The 18,809-nt window shown below is 47.2% G+C and overlaps 2 protein-coding genes across 3 annotated transcripts in view; both read right to left on the minus strand.

Annotated features, from left to right (window-relative positions):
- The window catches only part of LOC128143016 (carboxypeptidase A1-like), a 4,696-nt gene extending 1,418 nt beyond the window's left edge, over positions 1–3,278 (minus strand). The window contains exons 1-7 of the mRNA XM_052789841.1: positions 2,905–3,278; positions 2,086–2,167; positions 1,207–1,341; positions 944–1,042; positions 347–448; positions 171–272; positions 1–73 (exon numbers count right to left, since the gene is read on the minus strand). The exon at positions 1–73 is cut by the window's left edge and continues 38 nt beyond it. Of these exons, the coding sequence (XP_052645801.1) occupies positions 1–73; positions 171–272; positions 347–448; positions 944–1,042; positions 1,207–1,341; positions 2,086–2,167; positions 2,905–2,969 (658 nt within the window). The 5' untranslated portion in view covers positions 2,970–3,278. The remainder of the gene's footprint in view (positions 74–170; positions 273–346; positions 449–943; positions 1,043–1,206; positions 1,342–2,085; positions 2,168–2,904) is intronic.
- A 3,224-nt stretch (positions 3,279–6,502) lies between these two features.
- LOC128142998 (carboxypeptidase A2-like) lies at positions 6,503–18,453 on the minus strand. 2 transcript variants are annotated; one of them, XM_052789802.1, is made up of 12 exons: positions 18,355–18,453; positions 15,797–15,885; positions 13,261–13,342; positions 11,949–12,083; positions 11,063–11,161; positions 10,357–10,458; positions 10,081–10,182; positions 9,218–9,328; positions 8,776–8,866; positions 8,188–8,387; positions 7,064–7,148; positions 6,503–6,816 (listed from the first exon to the last, which is right to left on the minus strand). In XM_052789802.1, the coding sequence occupies exons 2-12, from the start codon at positions 15,859–15,861 to the stop codon at positions 6,629–6,631; spliced, it is 1,260 nt and encodes a 419-aa protein (XP_052645762.1). In that variant the 5' UTR covers positions 15,862–15,885; positions 18,355–18,453; the 3' UTR covers positions 6,503–6,628. The 2 variants fall into 2 exon arrangements, with proteins under 2 accessions (XP_052645762.1, XP_052645761.1); XM_052789801.1 differs by having other exon boundaries at positions 18,311–18,441.
- Positions 18,454–18,809: the final 356 nt, after the last annotated feature.

The raw sequence follows: 18,809 nt of genomic DNA on the forward strand, positions 1-18,809 counted from the left end.
CGATCTCGAAGAAGATGTCCATGCTGTCCAGGATGGCGGTGATGGAGGGGTCCTGGCCGTATTCCTCGGCGATCTGCGTGGAGAGGAGAACAGGAGCTGCCTTGGTGCCCCTCAGGGAGGTGTTAAAGAAGGGCTGGGGTAAGAATTGGGGTCCCAGGGCACATGGTTACCTTGTTGGCCGTCCAGACGCCGGTGGCTTGCGTGATCCATTCCCGCGAGTGGATGCCAGTGTCCAGCCAGATGGCCGGCCGATTCGATCCCCCGGTGCTGAACTGTACAGAGAGGGGGGATTTCAGCCCTGTGCCCTCCCAGGGCTGGGCAAGGTGAGGGTGTCCCCGGTACCCACCTTCAGCACGTACAAGGGTCTGTTCTCGTAGCTCTGCCCGATCTGGATCTTGCTAACGAGGCTGGGATGATCATCTACCAGCATGTCCATCCAGTCGTAGATCTGAAAGGAGGAGCTGCTGCATCACGAGGCTCACCCTGGCTTTCCTTTTGGTTTTTAGGGTATCTGGTGCCAGATGCAACATGCAGAGCTCCCCCGGAGAAGACCAGGTACTTGGACCTCCAGGTGAGCAGGGAGGTGCACATCGCAAAGGTTTTTGCAAAAGCAGATGAACAGGGCGGGGGGGAAAAGCTCTGAGATCCCCCAACACCATAATAGCCTCTGTCAGCCACCCACTGGGCTCCAGGCACAGGGTTTGACCCCCAAAATGAAGTTGAAGATGTCTTCCAGCAAGGTGGGGAGATGCCAGGAGAGGCCACACTGCACGTGGAGGGATGCCCGGTCTCTCAGCTCAGCTAAAACCTCCACCCAAGGAGAACAGACATGTCCCAGGGGGGTCTTGCCTGCCACCACAAATATCACCACATGGATGCAACCATGGCACGGGCTGAGCGTGACCCTAGCAAGATGAAACAAATGCTCTGCAAAGCAAAGTACCTCGTCTATCGTGTGGTAGGAGGCAAAATCGAATGTGCGGGTGCTTCTCTCTATCCTCCTAGACTTCATCATGGCTTTCTTTTCTTCATCCACTAATTCCTGTTTAGGAGGGGAAAAAAAAAAAAACAAAACACAACAACAAACAGGCTGGAAGGAGCAGGTGGTTGGGTTTTTCTTCTGTCTCCTCATAGTTTCCAACTTTTTGGACCCTTTCTTGGGACTGAGCTGCAGGAGCTCATCCAGCTCCCCACCGCAGCCCTTACCTGTACGTCCTTGATCATGATGCTGTAGGAAATGCTATTGGACTCCAGGAAGATTTTGACTGCTTGGAGGCTGGGAAAGGGCACCCGCAGGTCGGCTGGGTGACCGGGGCTGGTGGGGTCAAGCCAAAAGTCAACCTGGTGTGGAGGAGAGGAGAGAGCTGGGTCCCATCCTGTGCTGGCGCTCATCCCCTGAGCTCCCCAGCACCAAAAAGGGTCTCATAAAAGTTTCCATTGAAGGATTTAAAAAGGTCTTTGGACAAATTTTGGGACACACATGGGTACCAGGATGGGTCAGGGTCAATCATTTGCCTCAATCAATGGATCTTCTACAGGAACATGTTTCAGCCCAAGTTACATTTTGGCTGTAAACACCCCTTTGAATGATGAGGTTTTGTGATTTGAGCAGGCGCAATGAGACACCGGGGTTGCTGTGTGCTGGTTTTGCTCTTTAATTTGATAGACCTATCTCCTTATGCTTTGCAATGCAGATGCTGTTCCCCACCACCCAAATCTCTCCTGCTGCTCAAATTGTTCACCGGGATTCACCCCCCGCCCCCACCGAAGCAACCGGGGAAAACGCAGCAGGAGGAGAGTCACGTTGTAATTCAAGCCAAAAAAAATGCAATGGCTTTTTAGACCTGAATACTCAGCCTGGGTATGACAATGCTGCAGTGGCCGGGGTGTTCCCACTTTGTCTGAAACAGGAGGGCTGAGCTCAAAGTTCCCCAAGCTAAATATTATATTTATATAGTTATAAATTATAAGTATCCAAAACGGGAAGGAAAATTGGATGTGAGCTCAAAAGAAGGAGGGAGCTTTGGATGTCACCAGGGTCTCTGTTTTACACCAGGGGATGCTCGGGACCACATCGCAGCTCACCTGCAGCTCTGCCTGCTCACCCAGCGCCCTGAGCAGGGTGATCTGCTCCTCGTTGCTGGCCGTGATGCGGAGGACCTGGTCCCTGCAGGGAGGCAGAGCCATCAGCACATGCAGGAGGGATCACAGGAGCAGGGGGAAAGGACCTGAGCCTCCAGCACTGACATGGCCCCATCGTGGGCTGGGTGGAGACGGTGAAAGGTCTACACTGGCTCGACAGGTTGGAAAGTGCATCGGTTGCTGGAGGTTTGGTGTCGAGAGTGAAAAATGCAGGTTCAGAATAGCCGCAATAGGAAAAACAGCAAGTGCCAGAGAGCCCGAGGCAGTCTCCACCCTTCTGTCGATCATGAGAGCTCCCAAAATGTTAGTAAATATCTAACATATGGATATGTTCTCTCTATACCTACCTCTATGTTACATATTTCCTAGCATAGCCTCTGCTCCAGCCTGGCTGGGCTCCCCCAGGGTTGGATACAGCCCCCAGCGAAGAAGGAAACACTTTCCTTCCCCAGCAGCAAGGTTTTCTCATCTCAGTTCAGTCCTTCCCCTGGAACAGCTTGGGGTGATGCTCTCAGGATTTAGCATCCCCTAATTTCTACCCACTGCGGTGGCCAGGAGGGCGCTCAAAACCTCCCTGCAAAGCCGGGGTAAAAATCCCACATCTTTCCTGGTGTCCATGCAGCAAAAGCTGATGGATTTCCCTCTGGGATGTCACCCTTCTTGTTGATCCCAAAGGAGGGCGGATGAGGCCAGGCACCCCTCACCCCGGTCCCCGTCCCCACCCAGGGTGCCCCACCACCCCTTGCTTTCAGCAGGACTCACCCCATGAAAAGTTGCTCGCCGCAGGCGGCTGCCACGAGGGTGGCGAAGACCAGGAGGATCTTCATGGTGAGTGGACGTAGACGAACCTCAGCCCCTGAGGGTGTATATAGCCCCCTATATAGTGCTCCGGGGGCACTCGCGGACCTTCTCACCAAGGCCACATCTGCCGTCCCCGCGGAGCCAGCAGCAACAAACAGATTAGCCAGGAACGGCTCCCAGGAGCCCAAATGTTTGCTTTATTTGGCGAAGTCAATAAAAGAGCAGCCAAATTAGGGAGGATCCGATAACGTCTTCCTCACCGCTCAGGTCCTGCCGCGGGCGGCCAGGGAGGATGCGTGCCCGTGCAGCCGGCTTGGTGCGAGTAGGTGTCACGGTCACAGTCACCACCCAACCCACGGTGGCGACGGTGGGGTCGTAGGACCCCATAGTACACAAGGACACGGCCTTTGTTTCCATGAATTTCTTTATTACAGAATACTATTTGTAAAGCAAGTATATATTACAAGTTACTACAAAATTACTAGCAGAAAAGCAAGCATATAAACATATATATTTACGATTAATTACTTAGATGCATACACATAGGTATATATATAAAAAATTCAAAATATATCATTCAAATTATTACCAGTGCCGTTCATCAAACCGCTCCCAGGAGCAGGGCCAGCTGACAATGGATGAAGTCTCACTTCAAAGACGCTGGGCATCACGGAGCCCGGATCCAGGCATCCCCGGCGAAGGTCCAAGGGGGTCGCACGGGGACGTTCACCTGGGGGTAATGCTCGGAGAGACAGAAAGAGGGGCTCGTTTTGGGGTAGAAAGCCAGTTATTTTTATGTCTTTAGTGTAGATACATGAACGGGAGCAGGACAGCAGCTACTGGAGCAGCCAGTGCTGACTTCTGCTGTCTTAGGAGGTCAGTTCGTTATAGTGGTTTCTTTGTTCCACAGGTTATAGCAGCGTCTTTGTTCCACGGGTTATAGCAGCGTCTTTGTTGTGCGCTTATCTACGATGCACCTGAGCTCCCGCCCGCACTTGTCAAGGATGCTCCAGGTTCCCGGGCTGGGTTCCCAGGCCGGCGGACATCATCTCAGTCAGTATTTTAGCAGACATCTTCTATCTGTGGTTTTTTTCCCATTAAACCAGGTCGTCTTTCCAGTTGCACCGACAGCAGGCTGTGCCATGGGGAAGGTGCCACAGTCGGGGGGTCCATTACGGTTTCATAATGTGGAACCAGTGATGTTGGTGAGCTGGTCCTGGCCAGCGGTGCCAGCGTAGAGGTGCTCGCTGAGGCAGGATCATGGGGTAGTTGAGGTGGGAAGAGACTGCAGGAGGTCTGTATCCGACCTTCTGGAAGAAGCAAGGTCACCTCTGGGGCCAGACCAGGTCCCTCCACATCAGGTCTTGGAGTCCTCCAAGGATGAAGGCTGCACAGCCCCTCTGGGCGAAGTGTCCCACTGTTGGACTGTCCTCCTGGTGGAAAAGCATTTTCCTACGTCCAGCCCAGCTCTCTCTTGTTTCAGCTGGTGCCGTTGTCTCTCCCATCACGCTTTGTGGTGAAGAGTTTGGCTCCGTTTTCTCAATAACCTCTTCATAGGGATGGGACGGTCGCTGTTAGGCCCCCCCACCCCAAAGCTGTCTCATGTCCAGGCCAAACCAGCCCATCTCCCTCAGCATCCCATCATGGGACGCACCCTCCTGTTCCTCTCGGTGGCCTCCATCGGTTCTTGCTCCAGGTCTTTTTGGTGCCAGGGGTCCAAAAACTGGATGCAGTTGCCATCAAGCCACGCGCTTAGAAGAAGCAGGGCCAGGCGGCCTCAAGACCCGGATGGTTGGAATGAGGTTCAAAGCCAGGACAAGGTCACAGGTCTACAACTCCGGCCAAGGCTCCCTGGGCTCTGCAGCTCCTGTCCACCACCTGCCACAAGGTCCACGCACTGGTGGCAACAGGTCGGCCAGGTCCAAGAGCTAACCGTGTGCCCTGGGCCCTCCCCGTCAGTGGGGTTTTATCAGGGGTGGTTTTTATCACCAGTTGGAGGACGGGATTTTGAAAGGGTGAGTCAGTTTGGGAAGCAGGCGGCCACCAGACAGGGCTGCGAGCCGAGGGGATGGGGACACGTGCGGGGAGCACTGGCTGCCCCGCGCTCTGGTTTGCTTTCCAAAACGGCTACGCTTAACCCAAACACAAACCCATATGGTGCTTCCCAACACCTCAGCTGCACCTTCACCTTCCCTTCCCTGCCAACAGCCTCGCGTCCTTTGGGTCTGAACTAACATTTTACCCGCCGCATCAGGTGTGTTTGCTCTGCCGCTGAGCTCACGCAGGAGTGAGTAACTCACCAGCTGCTGGAGGGGAGGGTCACAGGACATCGAGATAAACCCGTTAGACTCGATAATCACCGCAACAGCAGCAGGGATTGCTAATCTCTGATCCTTCGGTGGCTCCCATGCACGGCCCTGAGCCGTTTGCTCTTAATCCCCAAGAAATTAGCAGGCTGAACAACAGAACGAGGGAGGCAGGCTCTTGAGGGACCACGGACTGGCCGTGCTGGGTGAGAGCAGGCGTCCTCCCACCTCCATCCTCCAACTGTGGGGCAAATCTGGGAGGGAGAAAAGGGGCAGGACAAAGATATGGGATATTAGGTCAGGAGACCCCCCCCACCAGCAGTTGGTGGCCTGGCAGCATCCTGAGGCTCGTTAAAGGAAATTAAATTCCCTTAATCAGTCTCACAACCCGGATTACGCTGCTTTACATCAGGCCCTCTGCACCAGCCTGTTCTGCCCCCAGAAGCGAGCTCTGTCAGAGCCCCCAGGTTCACAAGAGCAGCAACACGGAGCTGTTATGCACAAAAAAGAAATTCTTCCCTGTCCTTGCTAAACAGCCACTAGACACCACCGGAGCAGAGCATAAGGCAGGCTCGTGTAATGCCCCCAGCTGTAGCTATGCTGCAGTAGTGAAGCAATTAACTTTCCAGATGATTTAGTTTCATCACTCAAGCGCTTCAGCAGCTCTGAAGAGTTCACACCACTTTCAGTCCACAAATTTCAGGAATACTTTAGAAAACCTGCACACTCACCCCCCCAGGAGCCAGTTTCCACACTGGTGACAGGACTGGTTGTGAGGAGGGGGGTTCCTGCACAGGCAGGAGTACAACACACTGCTAAGGGCTAGTGTTGCTGAGAGCAAATATGTTTTGCATTTACTAATAGAGATGCAGCTGCAGAGGGTGTAAGGCAGGACAGTTTGCAGTAGTCATGAGCTAGGGTGAGTATCTCCTCCTTTCCCAGCACACCTTTCTGCTCTTAGATTTAATCTCCCCTCAGCCTTCGCACTGACGCAAGTCCCTCAGCTGACTTCTTTTTTAGCTGGGTGGGAAAAGGCCTGCGCTCTTCATCTCATACACGGGAGGTCACTCTGACACCTCCATAGCCACACGAGTGGTCACGTCTTCCATCCTCCTCGTGCCACTGTTCCTACTGTGTTTCATTGAAGTGGACCGCAACTGTGTCCTAAAATCTTCTAAGGAGTCTACCATGCACACAGAGACGCAGTGAACAAGACAAGCATTAAATGCTTTTTATATGCCAACATATATTGCTGTAGGAGGAATGCACACAGGGTTTTTATTCAGCCAGGTGCTGTATCATTACAGCTGACACAAGCACACCAAGGGAAGAGGATTTATGAGCTTGCAGCTACAAACAGCCGATTCCCACCCCAGCTTTTAGTATGAATTATCTCGCACATGCTCCATGATTGTTTTCAGACCCAGCCAGGTCTCCTCTGCCGTTGGGATAATTTGGTTGACTGGCAGGAGGAAACCGTAGCGACCCGTGTCTCGCAGCTCAAAGGCGAAAGAGTATTTGATGCCGTAATCGTAGCTCCAGTCAATGCTGCCTCCGCTGGCTTGGTCTGAAAGAGAAAGGGAGAAGAGCCAGAGGGGTGAACAGAGGATTGATTTGAGTTCTGCTGTCCTACTTTTTATATTTTTGAGGGACAACTATTAGGTTTTTATGTGAACACTCCGCTCTGATATTTGACTGGCCATGTCACTCTACAGAAGCGTCACTGCTTCCAAGAGGGAGAAACCTTGAGCGGGAGGGACAGAGACTGTTGTCCTGGAACAGCCCATAAAAGCTCAGACTAGCAAAATACTCACAGATAGTGGTGCAAATGCTCCCCACTGTAAAGGTGGTGCCGTACAGGGACCGAATGGAATTGGCGGCAGCTCTTCCCAAGGCATCCTGGAGAGGAGAAGATGAAGGATGAGTCAGGAACTAGCCACACTCAATGAGACTAAATGGTAAGATTTCGCCAACCTGAACCACACTCAGGGAAACCTCCACAATCTTTCACAAAATCTCCAATCTTTCACAGACCCCAATAAACTAGTGCCAAATCAATCCATTTCTTAATCACCCATACTAGTGAGAGCACTCAGTTTCCACAGTATTTTTGGGAGGTGACATTGTAGGTGAATTAAATCGTAGCGGGTTCTATATCTGATCATCCAGTGTTTCACCTCACCAACTGTCTTGTCAAGAGAAGGTTCAAGAGATACCAGAAAATCCCAAGGCAGTCAGAGATCTTCCAATACTCAGTGGTCAGCTTTGTGTTCACTTCAACTACAGAATGGGTGGTTGTAGAGAAAACAGAGCCAGGCTCTCCTTGGAGGTGTAGGGAAAAAAGGATGAGTGGCAAACAAATTGCCATGGGGGAAAATTGCATTTAGGTGTTACAGAAAAAGAAAATCCCCATGACAGTGGGGAAACTTTGGGATGGGCTTGAAGAAGCTGTGGAATTTGTCTTCAGAAATATCAAGACAAATAAAAACAATTAATCAAAACTCAGCCGGGCAAGGCCCTAAGCAACCCAATCCAACCTTGAAATTGGCTCTGACTCCAAAACCTGCCTGCGTTCAGCAGAGGGTTAGACTAGAGACCTCCAGAGGTCTTTTCCATTTGAATTATCATTGTGAGATACTTATCACCTCAAAGATACTATTACAGCTGTGATGCTGTCATTAAAGTGGAAAGAAGGAAACATGGATAAGCAAAGAGGGCTGACAATGGGTAGGGATGGCATGTGTTTACATGTGACTGAGATTTCTCTTTTAGAGGCATTGCATTGCACTGGGTTTTTGTTCGCTCTCACGGATGGTCACTGTTATGGATGGCCGAGTTCAGCCTTTTGTTTTTATCCTGATATCTCACTGTAACAGTTGAGTATAGAAAGCCAGCTGGACAGAACAGAGGAAGCCAAAGCCAAGTCATTATGTCTCACCAGCTCGGCATAGTCTGCCGGTTTAGTGCATTTATAGCCATAGGGATACATCAGAAGCTGAGAGTAACTGTGGAGAGTGAGGAAGGCCCGGATGTTTCCATGATTCTTAATAAAGTTGACAACGGATTTAACTTCCACCTCTGAGTTGGCCCTGGGCCCACGGTAAGAGTCAGAACAGGGATTACTGCTGGCTCCAGGACCTGTTGGTGCAAAGAGGGAACAAAGGCAAACCTGTAAGAACTGGCATTCACAAAAAGCAGACCAACACAAAGCCGGGCTTTCCTAAGAACAGGTCTTCAGGCAAAGGCAAGGCTTTAAATGCTGATAAATGCTCAAAGAGCAGCAACAGAGCATGAATACTCGAGGGACGTACTTCTAGAAGATACAGATGACTGCCTTCATCTTGTGCTCACTGGCAATTAATCAAGATGAAATTACCTTACAAAAGACAGCTACCATCCTATTGGACCACGTTCTTTCTGAATCCTTTATATTAAGGTGATTGCTGGTCCTGTGTAACAGGATCCAGGAACATGAGAGGGAACTTTCTTCTTAGTGACAGCCAGAATCCAGAAACTTCATTCCTACCTCCAAAACCTGCATCCCAGTTCCTGTTTGGATCAACTCCTACACACGGACTGCCTTGATTCTTGGAGCGGGTCTTCCGCCACATGCGATTCTAAAACAAAGAAACACTATGGCTTCAAAAAGGAGCAAATCTTGGTCCTTGCATTAAAACTGCTACCCAGAAATAGTTGCCATTCATCAGGAAGCAATCCTAGGCACAAGCCTAAGATTATTTCTGATGGGCTGACTGCCAAGATGGGCCAGTGGACAAAAATCGAAGGGCTGGTGGGTTAAGATGGGTTAGACAAGTAATTAGTATCTTTGGCTGCCCAAGTCTTTTGTAGCTCCTTCTTAGAGCATTAACAAATGGACTTTCAGAGCCTACTTCCCTCACATTTACTGTTCACCTGGAAGAGCATGACAGCTTTCTAAATCAGCTTAGACGCACAGCGTGCTTACTCACTGTGGTGTGAGTGAATACATAGCCATCGGGGTTTGAGACTGTCAGCAGGAAAATGTCCATTTTGTTCAGCAGAGAGGTGATGGATGGATCCTTCCCATAGTCAGAGGCAATCTAAGCAGAGACAATATCGTACACCGTGATTACCAATATATTTCTTTCCCGCATGCTTATGCTCGAACAGCTAGGTACAGAGGCAAGTCTGGCTTTCGGAGCAGGCAAACAAGAAAAATTAATTATCTGCTGGCTATAACTGTTCCTCATTAGACTTGGAGCTTGGAAAGAGCAATGAATCTGTTTTACTATTTTATTCTGAAGACAGGAATTTAATGGAAGAGGGCAACAAAATTTTCTCCTGCCTGTCCCAGAGAATGGGCCAAGGCTGGCACTAAGATTGAGATGGATTAGCCAGGATGGGAATACGCAGCTGTGCTGCACTTCTCTGGTGGCTTAGTCATTTTCAGCGGAATTTAAATTCTCATTTATATAGAGCTGGAAGATTTGGCACTTTGCGGAAGGTAACCAACGAGACTGTGTTTCTCTGTGTTGGCAGACCAAAGCAGCAAACTAATCTTCAAAAGGTCCTCAGTTATTTGTATAACTATTAGACCTGCAGTCCTCAACGGTTTCACCCGAGCTACTACATTTTGTCTGCCTAAACTTCTCCCAGCTGCTCTAACAATACATAGCATTTTTCAATTCTTTGTCTAGGCAGCTGCCATCTTCTCTCTGGAGTCAGCTGTTTTTTAAGAGGGGTGAAGGAGAGTTAGCAGAGCTGGCTAAACACATGCAGGTGTGATATACTTTTAAATAGTCAGAGGCATTCCCAAGATAAAAGAAAAAAAATCAATCACTGCTGAAGTGACCTTTTTAGCTATCCATACTGCACTCGCTTGGGTGACCCACTCTCGGGAATGGATACCAGCATCAATCCAGATTGCAGGACGGTTCCTTCCTCCAGTGCTGAACTGCCAAACGAGACAGAAAGTTTTAAAACTCTCACTGACACCTGTTAGTCAAGAACATCCCATACAGACTAGGATGCTTTGGACTGAATTGTGCTGTATCTATAATTCATACGTATGTTAGTGTGTGTATACACATATGTATGCACACATTCTGTGATATGTTATGTGTCATACCTTGAGCACATACAAAGGCCGCTTTTCATAGGATTCCCCAATCTTCAGCTTACTGACAATGTTGCTAAACTCAGATGCAAGATGATCCAGTTCGGCATAAATCTGAAATGAAAAGTCATGATGACATTTACATTAAAGTATAGTACTGCCCAGAACAGTTATAGGACCTGATGAAATCTACTTTTCTCTCCTTTTGCCTTCATTACTATGACCTCTTCAAAGCCCCATCTCACCTTATGTCAGTGTAGTCAGTGCTGTTCCTAACATTACAAAGTAGAAGGAAGCACTGCTATATCGTCAAGATCTACTTATTTCAGGAATAAGTTCAAAACTCTCTTTAAGAGCTTCTGGTAATAAAAATACCTTATCCTCTGCTCTGCTGGATAGCTACTGGTTTCCTATATTTCCCTATTTCAAGATTCATTTATTTCTCAATTGCTTTTGAGGGTCAGAAGGAAGTGTTTTGACAGAACTCTGCAGAAGAGTGTATGAAAAAGTATCGTCAACACTTGCCTGTTACAACATTCTGTCAGGGAGAGCGCTGGCTCATTGTGCTGACCACAAAATTAATATATTTAAAAACAAAACCACACGCCAAAAGAAGATAGAACGACATTTTAGATCCTAATATAGGATATTTAATTGAAGACAGCATGAAAAAAGGGCATAATAAAGAATCCTCTTTCCCCAAAGCTGAGGTACTCACGGCATCTAAAGAGTTGTAAGTTCCATAGTTGAAGCTGTTGCTGCTGCGATCCCTTTGCTGACTGCAGGCCATATCTTGCTTTTCTTTATCTAGAACAACCTAAAAGAAGACATTCAAATGTTGAGAAAAGCCTGCTTAATTTGCAAACTTCTGACCAAATGTTTATCTCAAATAATGAAACAGTGGTGCTGCATACTGACTCCAGCCCCAGCCCCAAACTTCCTGCAGCTATGGAGCAAAGACATGGTTCTGCTGAATGTATCTGTAGCAAAGTGGGCAAGAATACCAGTGTTCAAATGGTCAGCATTAAGTTTTAAACACGTCTTAAGATGAACAAGAATAGCATTGGAAAGCTTTGGGGGGAAAAAAAAAAGGCAGTATTTTTGCTGAGTTAATGCTATTTTAGATGCCATTTGGGGATTACTGCTCATGAAGAAATGCTGGATTAGTGCCCAGGTGGGTGACTTTAGTCTCACATGGTGGTGTGCAGTTCTTTCAGACCATGATCCTGAATTACTTTTAACAGAGTTTACTGATTTGTGAGTAACTTTAGTGTTGTGATTTCCAAATGTCCGAGGCCAAAAGACCACACGAAATTCCTCAGGGGTTATCAGAAGAACCCCATGGAGCCTATGAGTTTATTCATGTCACTATTCAGCATGGTTTCAGATAGCATCTGCAGAGTGATCTCCACAGCTTCCCAGTGCAGCAGTGATCCACAGATCATCTTTGAGAAATTAATCCACAGATTACAAAAAATAAGGGGAGGACCTCACGGAAAGCAGAGTATAGAAGAGTCCATGTTAATGAATGAGACCAGATTGTGAATCACTATTTGTTTCCAAAGGATATAAAAGCTAAATAAGTGCCAAGTGGCATTGCCTACCTGCAGGTCTTCGATCAGGATGGAGTACTCAATCCCATGGGACTCCAGAAAGGCTTTGACTGCTTGGATGCCATTAGCGGGGATTCGCACATCCACAGGGAGGGCAGGGGTGGACGGATTTATCCAGAAATCAAGCTGAAAAGAGAAAGGAAAAAGGATTTGGTTTGGGGAAAGCGTTCTGCAAACAGCTCTTCTAAAGCTTTAGAGATGCTGATTTCTCCCAAATTGAATGACTCCTGCAGTATTGTGGCCCGTCATGCTTACAGCACGCTCCATTCTTTAGCTTGGCCTCACCACAACCTTGTATCAGTTAATGTGACAAACTCACAATAAAAATAACAAAGGTCTGCAGAAGACTAAAGTCAGCATTTTCACTGACTTCAGAGCTTCAGTCATACAAGCAAGAGGAAATTTTAGTCTTCTATGATGATTATGCCCTTTTTACAAGGGCATGTAGTGAAAGGACAAGGGGTAATGGCTTTAAACTGAAAGAAGGCAGATTTAGATTAGATGTAAGGAAGAAGTTCTTCACTGTGAGGGTGGGGAGGCACTGAGGGAACAGGTTGTCCAGAGAAGTTGTGGATGCCCCATCCCTGGCAGTGTTCAAGGCCAGGTTGGATGGGGCTTGGAGCAACCTGGTCTAGTGGAAGGTGTCCCTGCCCATGGCAGGGGGGGTGGAACTAGATGGTCTTTAAGGTCCCTTCCAACCCAAACCGTTCTGTGATTCTATGATTATTTTACTATTCTCCCTTTTACCACAAATAGTTTCAAGAAAAGCTCTGTATTACAGTATTAGGTAATATGAAACCCATTGTTTTGTTTTTATTTCTCCTTTAATTTCTCCTTTGGTAGGGCTTTTCTAAATTTTCATTTTTATACTGTTCAAAGTGATAATAAAAATCCTCACCAATGGCAATAAGAACAGTAATAACCTAGAATTTTATAGTGTGTTTTCCTGTTTCAGTACAGCATAGACTAACTAATAAATTCCTCCCACAACGCTGGGAGACAAGTACAAAAACATTAGCATCCCCACTTTAAAGACAAGCTTTTTGATGCTAAGTTTAAGAGCAGATCAGTTCAAATATGATTGTAAACCCAGTAAGAAGAAAATATGAATGCAGGCACTCCTGAATACTAAGCTGGTACTAGAACTTTCAGATCAAACACCAAGTATTGAGACAGTAAATGTATTTATGGCAGCTGCCACAGTATAGTACGAACCTTTCAAATGCGATGCAAAGTCCTACCCTGATAAGTCCTACCCCAGTCTGAAACGTTAAAAAATAAGACCTCTGTGGTAATAACACACCTCGAGGTGTTCCAGTGAGTCCAAAAGTTGTAACTTCTTAACCTCCTCCTCATTCCTTGCCTTGATTCGGAGAACCTGGTGCCTGCAATAAATCAATAAATCTTCAGAAACAGTCTCAAAAAGGGGTCTGGTTGAACTAGCTTGTTATTGAGATCACAAATTTAGTGGGTAGTTACTTGCATGCTACCAGCCAATACAGACTTCTTTAATGCAGTTGACTTAGTGTCACACAAGAATTCAACCAACAACCTGCAGGGCCAGCCTGCTACATGTGCACAAGATTAGTAACTAGTTAAATGGCAATTTTTAAGATTTCATCATAAACAAGACATCAAGTGGATGAGTTTTTAATTGCTTACAAGGATCAGTCTTGCATCTATTAGTTATTTTTTGTCAACAACTTGCAGAAAAAAATAACTGGTCAAGTTGGCAAATGATCAAATGTTTGGGGAGCACTATAGAACAAAGCAAACCAAACACTAAATATGGCATTCATTTCACCTTTCTTCACTTTAGCCAAATACTGTTGACAAACTTCCCTGTGCTGTCAGAAGCCGATACCATCAGAGGGTGGCTTACACCATTCCAGCTGGAATGAATCACCTTCTGGAAGTACCTCACTCCACCGGTTACAGAGGTAACCTCAGCTATTAACTTAGACTATACGTTGTACAACATACAGTGATCACAACGTACAGTCTCCAAGTGGTTTTTAGATCACTAAAAACATATAACCCATTCAAATACACAATGTTCCAGGCTGCTTGGTAAAATAGGTAGAAGCAAGCAGTACCACAAGGAGAGGCTGATGAGCTCAGGCTTGTTCAGGCTGATCTAATTGCAGCCTACGACAACTTGAAGGGGAGTTTGTTAAAAAAAATGACAAACTCTTTTTGTCAAAAAAATTATAAACTCTTCTCGGTAGGGGCAGATGATAACAAGGGGAAACAGCTCCATGCCCTGCTCTGAGCAGGAGGGTAGGCTAAAAACTTTTGGAGGTTCCTTCTACCCAATGCTTTTAAGAAATGACAAAAGGATCCAGGAACAACAGGTGCATGCAACAGTTGGGGGACAGAAGATCCTATTCTGGAGAACCAGGGGGGATTCTGAAGGAAACCTGGAAGCCATAATGAATTAACAACTGGAAGTACAGCCTGGGATCAATGCTGTAGTCAAAAGCACCGACGTGCTCCTTAGCTGTATAGCTTGGGATTTACTGCAAGTGAGCCGAGCTTTACTGCTACATTTGCAAATGGCATTTGGTGGTTAAAGCGTGTGTTTGTTTTCATTCTCTTCCCTAGGCACATGCATTTGGCCACTGCTGGAGAGAGAACAAAAGTCCACGGAGTCCCATACCCTGACCTGACCTGGCTGCTCTGCTGGCACCCACCGCAAGCAGTACCGAAAAATGGAGACAACTCGGAGCAAACCGACATGAATAACTGCAGAATTGGAAAAAAACATCTTAAGACAGGGTAAACAAGGGACTTAGCATATGAGCTCAGTTATGTGTGTGTTTATTTACTAGTGTGGCCTCAGCCACTGAGAAGAGACACTTGTTAACACCAGGTTCCTCAGTCTGGCCAGCTGAAGTATAAGATTCTTTTGTTGAACCAAGTTAAATCAACACTGAAGGCACTTCACCACATTAATAACTTATTATTGGATTCTCCATCACCATAAGCTTTATTTCTGGATTGGATTCTTCTGTGAAGAGATGAGGCTCATTAACCACAGCTATTGGACTTGACTGAGAAATGAATTCACGAGAATCCAGTCTATATTATGCCAGAGCCCAGATTAAATGATCAAAATAGCTTCTCCTGGCTTTACAAATCCTGGGGTTTTAGCAAACTATGTATATTATTTCTTAATCCTTACATCTTCATATACAGATTTACTCACTGGAATCTAGTGCTCACGACATCTCAGGAAGTATCTGTTAGGTTTTTTTATCCTCTTCTATTAAGTTCTTACACAGTAAGACTGTGAGGAAATATACCAGGAAATAATTTTGCAATGCAACATACAGATAAACCTTTAGAATATAATAGTTGGAAATAAGGATTTTAATTGCTTAGAAAGGCTCTGAAGACAATTAAGCATTTAAAGTGAAATGAGAATCTTCAAAAACAAAGAGAAGCTAGTGACCTTTCCGACCTGAGGCCAGGTTCTGGTCTTTCAGCTCTGCTTTGTGCCAGACCAGATCTGTCAAGCTGAACGCTTGAGCTTTGCAGCGAGGTTCAGCGCCAGATCAAGGCTTCAGACTGCTCCCTAGGTACAGTAAAAGCCAAAACAAAGCCTTGGGTGAACAGGAATTTAGGAGCTCAACACTGCAGCTAGACCCTTCTCCTTAGAAAACCCAAATGAAAGTAGAGAAGGGTTCCTTCGAACATTGGAGTACCAAAGCAACAAGAGAAGTCACTCATAAAAATCAACGAATGTGCCCCAAGCAGACTTTGTAAACTTAAGGTAATGAAAAACAACTGGATAATTCGGCCTTAAATGGAAGGCCTTCCACAAAAGCGTAACTCACCCAACAAAAGATTCCAGGCACAAGGAAGCCCCGAAGAGAGCACTGAAGATCAAAATGAGCTTCATGTTTGAAGTGAAGTTCAAACCAGCCTAGCGAAAGTGAATTTACACAGGATTTGTTAAGAAACCCCCTTTTTCAGATAAAACGTAACTGTATTCCATGTGATTAAGTTCTCGCACTTATCAGAGCTTTCAAGGCAACCAACAGATAGGAGGCCGATTTCGTCTCAAAAAAATATTTTCCACTGACACATTCAAACCTCTAAGGGAGGAGTGAGTTGTTTGCAAAGCTTTACCCACAAAGCTCCTCGGTGTCCTTTTACACATTTTTCTAGATAGAGGAAAACATAGTCAAACTGAAGGTCACCCCAGCTCTCACTGGGGCTGAGGAGCTCTACCCGTAGGCTCTGGGTCATGGGTTTTACTCCAATAGATTTCTAGTAGCTCATTCCTTGTTACAAAGAGGCAGCCAGCAGAAAGATCTCACTCCAGCAAAAATACTCAATTGGAGTGATTATTTTGAAGGACGAACCCTGGGTCCCGCCTGCTATGCAACAAGTTGTCTCTGATAGACTGGGTCAAGGCAATGCTATAGATTCACTCTTATATACAAGTTACACACTTCCAGATATAAGCCAGATGATAGTTTAAATATATTCTTTATTGAAATTACTAGCATCCCACCAATCTTCAGCTGGGATAGTTTTACACAGATCCAGCCAGCCAGTGTTTCAAGCAAATTAAGGTTGCAGCAAGAGTCACATGAAAGCAAGTTGTATAGTAGGAGCAGAAAAGAGCCTTGGGTGCACAGGGATTTAGAGGAGCTCAACTCTACAGCTAGCCCCTTCTCCTTGGACAGGCTGGCTAGACATCCTCTTCTAATGAAGTATCCTTCTCAGGAGGAGGCGACACAGGCTTGAAGAAGTGCTGGAACAGCCACTGCTGGGTCCTCTCAGCTTTACAATGCCCGCAGGGCTGTTCCCTGATCCAGTAGCTCTCTGGGTCCCTTTGCTCTTGTGCTGGACTCTGTCTACATCTCGCTTCACAGGGAATAGCCTCCATCTTGTTCGCCTTCCGTAAAGGTGCCCAGATATTTGAGTTGTTGTTATCTACGTTGAAGGAGTAACGGCGATGGGCAGTCTCCTGGCTGAGCTTTGGGAACCATCTCTCTTGCCTTCGGTTGTGGGAACACCCAGCTGCGGTTGCCCCAGAACGACAGGTAGGGCCGGAGGGCTGCTGGATACACTTTTTGTTCGTCCCACTAAAAATGGTACTGAGGAAGAGCCAGGTGCTGACCCTGCTGTAATACCTGCGGATGGGGTTCCTGGGAACTAACGCAGGACAGAAGGGAGACAGTTCAGCTACTCTAATCAACCCCAGGAGACCAAGGAAAGGAAGTCTCTGACAATCCCCAGAGGAAGCTTTTAATAAAGCTCTCACCCATACCGCTCTCAACATTTGTCAGCATCTCCCTGAGGAGCCTCCCCCGATCTCCACTCCCACCCTACCCCTCTGCAGCCAGGGCAGGGGCTTCTTGTCATGTGTTCACAGCAGACTCCAAGCAAGACTTTTATAAGGCCAGGCCTCATGTTTTTGGGAACAAAGGGAGCCTCAGGCAGGGATTCTGCCTGTTTTGACATATAGGAATTAGTCATCCTGCAACTGTTGTGTCTTGGGGGCACACTGTGAAGAACAGATGCTCTGCAGGGAGGTAAGGTATGTTCCTGCAAGTGCCCAGGTCTTTGAGGTTTAACCTAACCCAGTCCTTGGGAAACAAGCAGATCTCCACTCCCCTCAACGTAAACCAGATAACACGAGTTTATCCGAAGAGACGGGAACCATCATGAGGATTTCCTGCTTCTAGCACTACAGTAATTCTGGTGGAAGTCAAATCCCACCTCTAGCTATGGCCTTCAACATTTCATAAAGAACCAACAGACTGTCCACACTACCTCCTGTGGATTCACTCTTTGAAAACAGGAAGGAGGGACTTAATTTAGGGCAAAATTATAGCTTGCTTCATTACTCATGCTACATCCCGCATGGATTTAAAGGCTGCCAAGAGATCCCGCCAAACATGATGTCAAGGTCTGAAGTATACCAACAAGCTTCAAGTGCCCTGGCTAGCCTCATCTGGGGCCTCCACCCCTTGCATTTAAGGAGCTGCATTTAAGCCCAAACCTTTATACCCACTCCTAATCCCCACTGAAGGAGCTACAGAAGCCTGCAGCACTGTGCCCTCCCGCCGTAGCCATAAGGTCCTGCAGGGTTTCGAGACCAGCCTTGAACCACAGGGTAAGTCCTATGGGCAAAGTTCTGCACAGGCTGAAAGCCTCTGTAGCGCTCAGGGCCCAAAACACCCAAATTAGGGAGCAGCAAGAGCAGGGGTGCACTGCCACAGCAAGCCAGAAACCAAAGGTGACAGCAAGGCAGGTAGGGATAGAGAGCTCACCACAAGCAGCATGGCCCCATGGGACCCAAACAAGGGGAGCAGAGCAGGTCTGGTGGCACTGACCAGAAACAACCACAATCCAGATCCTCAGGTAAGTCCACACTCACATAGCAGGTCCACAGCCAGGATATCAGGAGCTACAAGTCCACCACTGCAACTCAAAGAAGGACCAAAACAAATGGCCTCAGCTTAAATGCAGCTCCCACACCAAGGGGCGGAGGGTGTGTGGGTGGGGGCCCCACGAGGCCACTCAGGGCAATTAGCGCTCTCAGGGCCCTGGCACACTTAATGTGGGCAGGGTGGGACGTACTCTCCATACAGTCGTAAGAGGATGCGGTGTCATGCAGTGAATCACGAATGCAGTGGTGACACGTTAAGAAGTGAAAGGTTAAATGAACATCATCTAACCAAATTTTGTCTTGTTGCTTAAAATTGCCATACCGATACATAGACAGTTTGCCAGTGCTGTCACTGACAGAGGGCCAGAATGGGTATGACCCCCTACCAACTAGAAAGGCCTCAAAAGTCATCAAATTTAGGTGGAGTCAGTTCTTTTCTGTAA

This window comes from Harpia harpyja, chromosome 6 (genome assembly GCF_026419915.1).
Source record: "Harpia harpyja isolate bHarHar1 chromosome 6, bHarHar1 primary haplotype, whole genome shotgun sequence".
Taxonomy (NCBI): Eukaryota; Metazoa; Chordata; class Aves; order Accipitriformes; family Accipitridae; genus Harpia; species Harpia harpyja.